General features: G+C 41.9%; 1 protein-coding gene across 1 annotated transcript; it reads right to left on the bottom strand.

The window, feature by feature from the left end:
- Window positions 1-369: 369 nt before the first annotated feature.
- On the bottom strand, window positions 370-7,566 carry cabp2a (calcium binding protein 2a). Its single transcript, XM_072677068.1, has 7 exons — window positions 7,528-7,566; window positions 6,287-6,505; window positions 2,677-2,707; window positions 2,200-2,334; window positions 1,351-1,460; window positions 831-978; window positions 370-395 (listed from the first exon to the last, which is right to left on the bottom strand). Exons 1-7 carry the CDS (start codon window positions 7,564-7,566, stop codon window positions 370-372), a joined length of 708 nt encoding a protein of 235 aa, XP_072533169.1.
- Between the last annotated feature and the right edge of the window lie 2,489 nt (window positions 7,567-10,055).

Below are 10,055 nucleotides of genomic sequence, written 5' to 3'. Positions count from 1 at the left end.
AATACATCTCTACAACAGTATTTACAGAGCTATCAATGATATGAATTCTGTGAGACCATGACAGTTTAGTTACCACAAGGCAAGACTAGAGATTTGGACAGGTGTTTCTAGAATAATTTTATGGACAGAATAATGGGTTATGATTGGTTCAGCCTTTCAGCTGTAAACCTTCTGTGAGATACTGTACATAGAACCTTTCAGTGACTATAAATATAGATGTGCTTCCAAAACCCACAAAAAATAAAATCTGAAAAAGATAAAAGAAGTGTCCCTAAAACAAGGGAGACATTTCACACATATGTGCGGTAAAGTTCTTGCAGTATTTTCTTCATAGTATCCTGGCAAATATTCCATACATCTCCCTGTTGGTTAGCGAGACATCATCCGAACAAACTCTGGAAGATAATTGATCAAAATGTTAATACTTAGTACAGGATCATTCTGGTTAAGACATAAAATGAATAGAAAACATGTGCCAGTGTCTTCATGAGACTTCCATTCTATTCAACAAAGCAACAAAGATCATCTTTCGTTCTTGATTTGCCTGACTCCTATTATCTGATGCTCCACCCTCCCTGTTAACGTCCATCGTTCAGAAAGACAGGAATGTTTTTTACTTATATTTTCCATGGCTACATACAGTATACACCCACACACACAAACACAGAGTACACCTGATAGCTGGGTCCGATCGAGGTCAGATCACATTCTCGGTTCTCAAGGGTGCGATTATTTTGGTTAGCATCCGAGTACGATTACTATATTTACACCTGCCCTTAAATTCCTCAAGGCCCACAGTTATAGAAAGATAGAGATATTCTCTCTCTCACCTTCAAAGTCCACAAGGCCATCTCCATTCAGGTCCACGTCCCTGAGGATCTCATCAATCTCCCTTGCATTTAGCTGCTCACCCATCAGTTTCTTCATGGCCTCCCTCAACTCTGCCAGACTGATCTGACCATCTCCATTAGAGTCAAACTGAGGTAGAAAAAAGAAGAAAGATATAAATGAATGCCTAACTCCTGAAGAAGGCTTAGCAGTCTTTCATTTGAGCTCTGTGTCCCTGTTTTTAGCTTTCAGAATAGAAATAGTTTTTTTTTTGTTTTACTATCATCCATTGTGGCATTCCTCCCCAAACGTCACCTTCATTTTATCCTACTGTATCTTCCAAGCAACCCAGACCCAGGAACCCAGGAAAAGTTAGTTATGAAAGCAGTGGGCATTATAACTGCAAAAGCGGATCTGAGAGGTTAAGCCAGCAGCTCACCAAAAGCTTACTAGTGTTCATTTCTATGAAATATGTTTTTTGTGGTGAAAGCAGTTGTTTTTGTAGTGCACTATTTTACCAACCTCTCTAAAAGCATCTCTCAGTTCCTTTACTCCAATCATATCTGCTGTCTCTGCCAGCATTTTAGGTCCCATCAGCTCCACAAAGTCCTCAAAGTCCACTCGACCCCCACCTAAAGAACAACACAAGAAATTGCTCATAAAGCATGTGCTGAAGCATGATCAATCGAAGCATAGTCAAGCACATTTGTGAATTCAGAGCATACACATTAAGAGAGATTCAATGTTGTGCATAAAAGCCATTTATGATTTTTAAAGTGCTGTTTGTGAGCACTGAAATGTAAGATCATCAGCATGAACTGGGGTTTATTAATTTTAGATTGTGTCTCTGCTGGTCACTAGCTCTTTGCAGTTCAGAACGGCCAGCACTGCAATGGGTAGACAGCAATGCTAATGATTCTTCCCAAGTGCATCTTCCAAGGTACAGTATTTCTACCAAGCTGGTATGCAGTTAAAGGCTACTAATCATCATCTGCCATGTACAATTTCGGGGCCTTTAGGGGCATCTGAATATCAGAGCCTGCTCTGTTAGATCTGAGGACCTAGATCAAATCCAAATGTTTGTGGACACCACTTCTAATGAATGCATTTGAACTATTTTAGGTTGCACACACTGCTGAAACATATCTGCAAATGTACACTCACACAGCATGTCTTGTCCCTGTAGAAAAGTACTACCAATAAAATAGGGCTCTCTGAATAAGGGAAAAACCTATTGGCACCATGCCTAATGCCAGGTATGGGCTAGAGGGGTAATGCCCCTCAGCATTGAGCCATAGAGCCGTGTTCTCTGGAATGATGGGGCTGCATCCAAGAGTAATGCAGGATTTGGCAGAACGTAGATCCACTCACATATCTGCTGACTAAGCTCTATCAGCTCCATCTCTGTAGGCATGTAGCCCATTGTCCTCATGCACTCGCCCAGGTCCTTACAGCTAATGAAGCCATCCCTGTCCTTATCGAACTCCTTGAAGGCTTCTTTCAGCTCTTAGAGAAAGAGAGAGAGAGAAAAGGCAAAAGACAGTGAGGGAGAGAGACCTTTTTCAGTTGACAATATTAAAATAGTATGTTTCTACAGAGTTCAGCTAGAGGACACTGAAGGATGCCATATTACAGGGGCAGAGGTTTTACAGTGTTACGGTTCTGGGGGAAAGTCAGTCTGGAGAAGTTGGGAGTAATAGGGGGGAGACGTGCTGGATAGCAAAGCTAATAAGGGAGCTTAGTCGTCTGGGGAAGTCGGTTATTGGCACTATTATACTGGTGTGTCTCTATAATGGTATATCTCTATATGGGTATGTTACTGAGTAGTAATATACTGTATGTCTGTACCTTCAATTTCCTCTGGCCGCAGATCTCTGTCCTGTGGTGAGAACCAATTACCAGTAGACACACAGACAAACAGAAAGTTAGGACAGACAGACACAAACATACATAAAAACACACACACCAGCCACAGCAATGATTTATATATTATTATTGTTAATTTGTTCAGAGAGTGTTTTTAGGGGCCCACAAAAGTGTAGGAATTTACTTTACACTATACATCAGCAGTTGAGCCAGTCATGTAACACCTTTTACAGTTTATCAGGTAATTGTCAAGCTAGATCAGGTGTGTTTGGGCCTGGAATAAAGGTCCCCAAACCTACACACAGTACAGAATTAGATACACATGTATTTAGCGATATTTATGAGTAGTGTGTAAGTATTACAAAAAAAGCTTTTACTTTTATTACATGTTACATGTTATACAATATTAATAAACACATCAATTAAAAATCAGTTAAAGTTAAAGTTGATTTGTGTTTATTTATATTTGTGTTTAGACATTTTTAGGTTGTGGCCAGTCGGCTGTTTTGGGAAGCAGTTTGCTGCATGTAGATGCAGGTACATGTAGACCAATAATGGCCATGAAAAGGTGGGACTTAAGCAGCTTGACCAATGCTTGATGTATACACTTCAGATAAGAAACATCTGGGTGTTGTTGCAATTTTCTGAAAACCTTTTAGTTCCTCAAATGATTCGTTAGGAATGCGAATAGGAGGATATTTAGTTAGCTGGCTAGCACCCAGGACTGGTTACCACTTAGCCTACTTAACTTCATCCCAGGCTCGTCTGCTTTGTGGCTAAATGTGAGTCAGTGCATGTGTGTTTTGCAAGCCAGGTCACAGCATCACATAAAAAATGACAGATATTCACAATGTCACAAAACTCCACAAATTATACATAAGATATCCTTTTTTTTTTGCGATTACTGTAAAGAATGTGTTTCAATATCTACATGAATGGGATATGCAGTAATCCTCAGCTATGTTCCTCTAACTGTGCTACTAGAATTAATTGTTAGGTAGATTTCACTATTAAGATTCACATTTTTTGTGATAGTTTTAAAGATAAAAAATTAAGAAAGGTATGAACAAAACCATACAGCCTGTTAAAGCTATTTTTGTGTTTTCATTGAAAGTGTATATTGAATTGAAATTTGGATTTAATTTACTAATATTTGTAACTTTGGGATGGGACGCAATTTGTTAGGCTGCTGTGTTCACTAAAAAAGCATGAGGAGCATCACAGCCTTTTGACCATTATGTTGCTTAATTTAAAAGTCAGAAATTTATCTTTCGTTTTGTATGATTAAAAGGTTATAGTAAAGATACAAATCCCAAATAAAAGTTTGGATTCAAGATCTTTTATTTTCTGATACGTGTCGCGTATAAAAGAACTTCTAAGTTCAAGGCTAGTGATTCAGCATGCTGCTCTCACATAGCCTAATAAGATGCATCACTTAAGAAAGCTTCCAGGGTCCATATGTTGGGTGTTCGGTTTCAGACATCAGTACTTCCTGACATTGTGTGTGTGTTTGTGTGTGCAGGGGGGTAAATCAGATAAGATACTTTCAATACTGAAATAAAAAGTATAATATTGAAGCCTCTCCAAAAAAATAAACATCAGCACACAGAAAAAAAACACTCACGCCTTACATAAGTACATGAGTAGGAGTGCTGGTGTGATTTAGGCTGTGCTGGGATGGCCTGAGCCTATGTTTTGGCAGTGCCTGAGTGCAGCTTCCTGGCTCTGTCACTGCATATTTAGGCTGATTACAGCTGTGAACTGGCAGAGATGCAGCGCAGCACAACCCTGCCCTGCGCACAGGGGTCACTATGCTGGGCAGATGGGCCTGAGTTGCCAGGCAACAAATGGAGCTCAAGAGATTTTTGGGGTTTAAGAGGTTCATTTTAGTGACTGAATTTCTCCTACTAGTGTGCTTATACAATGCACAGTTTGTTTGTTTGTTTGTTTGTTTTTTTGGAATTGTGGATTTTTTTGGAACATTGTTTGTGCAATTTATCTTTGACAGACCATGGTGTCACAGACTTATGATACCACTAAATTGCAAAAGGGTGCTGAGTAATAGGACGAGAGAGAGAGAGAGAGAGAGAGAGAGAGAGAGAGAGAGAGAGAGAGAAAGAGAGATCAGTGTAATCTCTATGCAGGAATCTCAGGAGAATGAGTGGGTGTAGTGCTCTAGCCACACAGAAAAGGATTGGGAGATTATCATGTGGACGTGTATATCGATATGAAATCCTAAAGTGCCGTAGACTTTCTCTTGAGCTAACTTTTCATTTTGGGAGCGCATCTGTCCCACAGTCTTCCATCTGTTACACTTATTACTGATCTGTCCTTTTCGCTAAATGACACACAGTCATACTAAAAAACAACCAGGGGCTATTAGCCTCCAGTCAGTGTTTATGTAAGGCATTTGGGTCACTTTTAACCTAACCTACAGCAACCTTAGTAAGAAAATGTGTTGAAATACATTCACTTTGAAAGATAATTTGCACTACGTATTCTTGCACTAAGGTTACACCACAAGTAAAGAACAAATTAATGACATATGTATTGATCAACCCTTAAAATTAATTGTATTTATTTTATAATTAACTAATTTTATATAGTATTAAGTGTGTTTTGTTTGAGAACCAGGGATCTTCCCAACATTAGATTTAGTGGTGTCCTATAATATGGCAGTGACCTTTGAATAAAGTGCTACTAAGAAATCCTCTCTGTCCTCTACTGCCAGCACAAGGACTAGAAAGGCTTTAGGCACCAGGCATGAGTGAGGAATGCTCCCTTAATGGCCCACAGCAATTATTGCACGTATATTGCAAGAGCCGGAAGATCAGCAGGATATTACTCACAGTGCGCCTACTTAGGCTATAAGTGATTGTTTTAATAAATATGACGTGATGATCTTTAATGACAGCCTCGGCACAGCCATTTTCAGCTGGCAAGCATTCATGCCATACCACTGTTCTTACAATACAAGCATACTACAAGGTTGTGGCCATTCTCAAAGGTGTTCATTCTTCTCACCATCTCAAACCAACCCTGTTTTCTCTTACATGCAATCAGAAATACCACACAGTGTGCCAGTCCAACAGTGACCTAAATGAAACCATGTCCTGCTAACCCAAAGAGACCAACCAATTAGACCACACATAATGACAAGAGTCATATCCAACAGTTGCATTACCAGTAGTGTTCTCCACAGAGGGACAAGGAGAGATTCCAATGAAAAACTCACATGAGAAGGAGCTGGTTAGTGGATGATGGTACACCACCCTCCTGTCAATGAGCTCACAAAGTGTAGGAAGTGATGGTGTCAGGTTTAAGGGGGAGGGGATTGCTTGGTGATGGTCATGCTGGGTTGACTGTAGATGGTAGTGTGAAAGTAGTGTAAAAGTCTTCTGGATGTGTCTCTTCTTCAGAAAGATAAGAACACTTTCTGGTTAGTTCTATCACAACAACATAGACATCAGTCAAACAGCACTCATACCTTGCAAAGAAAGAGGCCACAGAACCAGCAATACAACTTCTATGTGTGTATGTGTGTGTGTGTGTGTGTGTGTGTGTGTGTGTGTGTGTGTGTGCAGGCACATACGAGTTGGGCTTGAGCAAGGCCCTGTCGGAGAAAGATGCAGGCAGGGCCTACGATGTTGTGCAGCATGGAGCAGTTCTGAACCAGAGCGCATAGTGGCTCATCAAAATCTCGCTCGCTCCCCGACTCTTCGTCCTCCTCATCTTCAGCTCCCGCACCCTGCACTGCCCCCAGCATTGCTGCCGCCAGCGGGACCGCACTGCTCTCCAGGGGCGGGATGCCCTTCAGGAGGAACCACATAGTTACCCCACCATCCTAATCCTAGTAACCACACTACCCCATCATCTCAGAGTCTCTGTCAACATAGTTCCAGTGCCAGTTACTCCACCAATATTGTTCTAGCTATCTCACTGACCCTGTTCCATTTATCCCGACATCCCAGTACGAGTCATCCCTCTGTTGCAGTCCCTTTGGTACCACCTTTTAGTCCCAGTTACCTCACCATCCCACTCCCAGTCACCCTATTGTCTCATCATCCTGGTCCTAGTTACCCAATCAACCCAGTGTCAAGCACTTCAATGTGCCACCATCCCAGTTAAACCACTGTCCCAGTCCTTTTTAGTATTGTCCTGGTCCCAGTCAACACACCATTCTATTAACCTTGTCCCATTTCCCCCAGTCACGGAATACAAGTAAGCTTACTGCACCAGTCCCAATCACCCCACTGTCCCATTGCTTCTGCTCTTTATACCCTTTTTCTGCCCTAGATCCTGCCATCTCAGTCCCATCGTGCCAGTCCTCGTCATGGCACTGTCCCATTATTCCAATAGCAGTCACCTTGTCCTCCCAGTCTCAGTTACCCCACCAATCTAGTCTCTTTGCTGTCCCACTGTCAGTTTGCCCCAGTTTCAGTTACACTACCACCCCAGTTCCCATTATTACATTCCCAGCGAAACATGCATTATGCCACTCAGCACTGGGTACTGGGTGCTATCCAATCTCTTTGTTTATAAACTGAGGTCAGAGTTCATCAGACCGGCAATAACAATAATGAGCATAATGAAATTAGCCAGCTGCGCAGGTTAAAGGTGAATGGGGATTTTGTAGCTTACAGTTAAGCACCTTAGCAATTACTGACTTACTGCTTTCACACTGCGATTGTTCAACTCCTGCTGATGACCAACATTGACTGACACAAAATACATCTGTAAAAGTAGCATAAGCCTTAATGTGCTTAAAGAATCATGTAAGCTGACTTTTATTTTTAAGTTCTTTCAGCTATTTTAAAAACAGACGTGGCTTACCTTCTTCATACTGCCTCTTTTGGATGGCTTGGCTCCCATTCCCTGTTTTTTGCTTTACCTCTTTCTGCTTCTTCTCGTTTTCTCCCTTTCCTGACCCTCCCCCTGATCCCCTCTCACTCTCTCCTGCTTCCTGTAGTCAGATATTACCCAAACTCTCAGTCCTCCTGCAGTGCAATAACTTACATCAGACAACCCAGCTGCCTAGGAGGGCACTGCTGAGTAATGATATTAACACCACCGATAATGAAGACGTTGGTGATAGTGTAGTCGGTGAGATGAAGACCATCAATTCTGGCCTGCGAGAGAAAGAGCCAAATCTCCCCCTGATGGTGTCAGCGGTGGGATCCATTTTGGGAATCTAATTTTGAAATTCTTGTCTTGCATTGGCTGTCCATTTGCTTTGCATCCATATTACTTCACACCCACAAAGTTTTCCGCCTTCGTTGAGATTCAGGATGGCTACTACACTACTTCACTCACTGGACAGCACTACATTTGACTGATCTGACAGTGACAGGGAAAAGATAGACGTAAAGAGATAGAGGCAGACACAGGGAGGGGCAGTGAAAGAAAGAGTGACAGAGAGAGAGAGAGAGAGGGGAGGGGACTATGAATAGAGAGGGAGAGCAAGAGAGCGGGGGAAGAGAGAGAGAGAAATGGAGGAAGGCAGGGGATGAGGGAATTAGGGGCCGCTGGAGGCCTTTTTAATCCCAAACATTTCAGATTACACAGAGTGAAATGAGGTTGGTGCTGATGACAGGAGCTAAGCGGCAGCAAGGTAAGAACTGGGAGAGGAAACTGTTGGCCCGGCAGCAAGAGGAACAACGAGCCAAGTCTGGAACTGTCCAGAAAATGCAAACTACACTGTTAACAGTATCCTTGAGGAACTTTTGGGGGTTCTTCAATTTGAAACTGTGGAGGAACCTCTTAAGGTGCTTTCTAAAAACCTTTTCTTGAAGGTTCTTTAAAGCACCTTAATAGGTTCCTTCACAAATTCAAATGTACAAATTAAAAAACCTATAAAAGTTCCTCAAGGATCTTATACTTTTAACAGTGTGCAGAAAAGCCAACAAAGCCAGAGAAAAACTAGCAAGCAGGACCTAAATCTGAGGACACGGAGAAGAAAAACCATGATACGATGCTGAGATGGATATCATACCACTAATGGACAACTGATCGAGCTACAGTGAGACTCTGCTGGTCACTCCCACTGTGAGATCCATTGTAAAGCAATTGAAAGCTGCCACTCTCCACAGTTTCAATGCAGCTGCCTGAGTCACAGGCACAAGCAGCAGACACAAATCTGACCAGCAACTTCAACACTTCCACTGACCACTACTTAAAAAGGGGTGAATCAGGTGCGCAGGAAGGATCTGGGCAGCCTCATTTGCTTCACTGTTGCCCTCCCATGTCAGGCAGAAAGATGAGTTCCCTGGTCCAAATAAAAGTATTAGTGTATTACTGAGTCACCAGCCTGCAATAATACCATTTAATCCCCTGCAGATTCCCTGATATCTCCTCTTTCACCCTTACGAAAACTGCATAGTAGGATTACTTGCAAGAATTAGGTTTTCCAAATGCTTGGACACATTTCCCTGAACCCGAACCCATTTTCCAAAGTTGTAAACACAGCCCCTGAGACGGACACCCTGTTCATCCGAGCAGCACAAATCCCTGTCGAAATCAGACACCCTGTTTGTGAACCCTTCCCAAAAACACACAGACAAACCCTTCTGACATAACTGCTGTATGATTATGTCTCTGACTTTCATTTCAAGAATACCAGCGACAGCTTAGAAGATTTTGTTGTTGTTTTTCCAAGTAAAATATCAGAAAACAGCATATCATTGAAATACAATCTAGAAGACCTGAGCTGTGCGAGCATTGCAAACTCCATGCATCCCAAAATGCTGCGGCAGAATATACACTATATGGACAAAAGTATTGAGTATTGTGAGGATTTAATTGCATTCAGTGACAAGAGCGTTAGTAAAGTCAGGATGGATGATCACCACCCCACCACACCCCCAACTCCCAAACTCATCCCAACAGTATTGGATGGTGCCAGTAGGCTCATGTTTATCTGCTCCAGAGAGTCCTATTCTACTGGCAGTAGTTCTTTACAGGGACTAGACAAGTTTTGACTGAATTTGCACATCTGAATCAGCAATGATTGCAACTGCAAGTAGCTGAATTCATTCATTAGATGGGGTGTCCACAAACATTTGGACATATAGTGTATGTCCTGCACGTGTTGCATAACACTAAACCATACAATCAGGTAAAGTATGTGTGTTAATCAAATACTGATCCCATACACACGTCTAAATATGTATTATTTAAACAACACACACTACTACCTGCTGGACTGACTTGGTACACAAAGGGTTCAAACTTCCCACTGATAAATAAACACAATTATGTTTCACAACTCATATAAAGGCAACACCAATGTGTCCCAACTTTTATGCTGACACATATTTAATTCTTTAGTAGCAATAAGGCACCTAACCACCAGGGGTTTCCAG

The sequence above is a fragment of the Salminus brasiliensis genome, chromosome 4 (assembly GCF_030463535.1).
Source record: "Salminus brasiliensis chromosome 4, fSalBra1.hap2, whole genome shotgun sequence".
NCBI lineage: Eukaryota > Metazoa > Chordata > Actinopteri > Characiformes > Bryconidae > Salminus > Salminus brasiliensis.
The sequence above is the reverse complement of the archived record's forward strand: the minus strand, read 5'-3'. Positions and strand labels throughout refer to the sequence as shown.

Bases quoted from the DNA above. Each gene is read 5' to 3' on its own strand.
- cabp2a (XM_072677068.1), bottom strand. From the start codon at position 7,566: ATGGGAGCCAAGCCATCCAAAAGAGGCAGTATGAAGAAG. The intron at 6,506-7,527 runs GTAAGCCACGTC...TTCCTCCTGAAG, and splicing joins AAAGAGGCAGTATGAAGAAG to GGCATCCCGCCCCTGGAGAG. The intron at 2,335-2,676 runs GTACAGACATAC...TCTTTCTCTAAG, and splicing joins GCGGCCAGAGGAAATTGAAG to AGCTGAAAGAAGCCTTCAAG.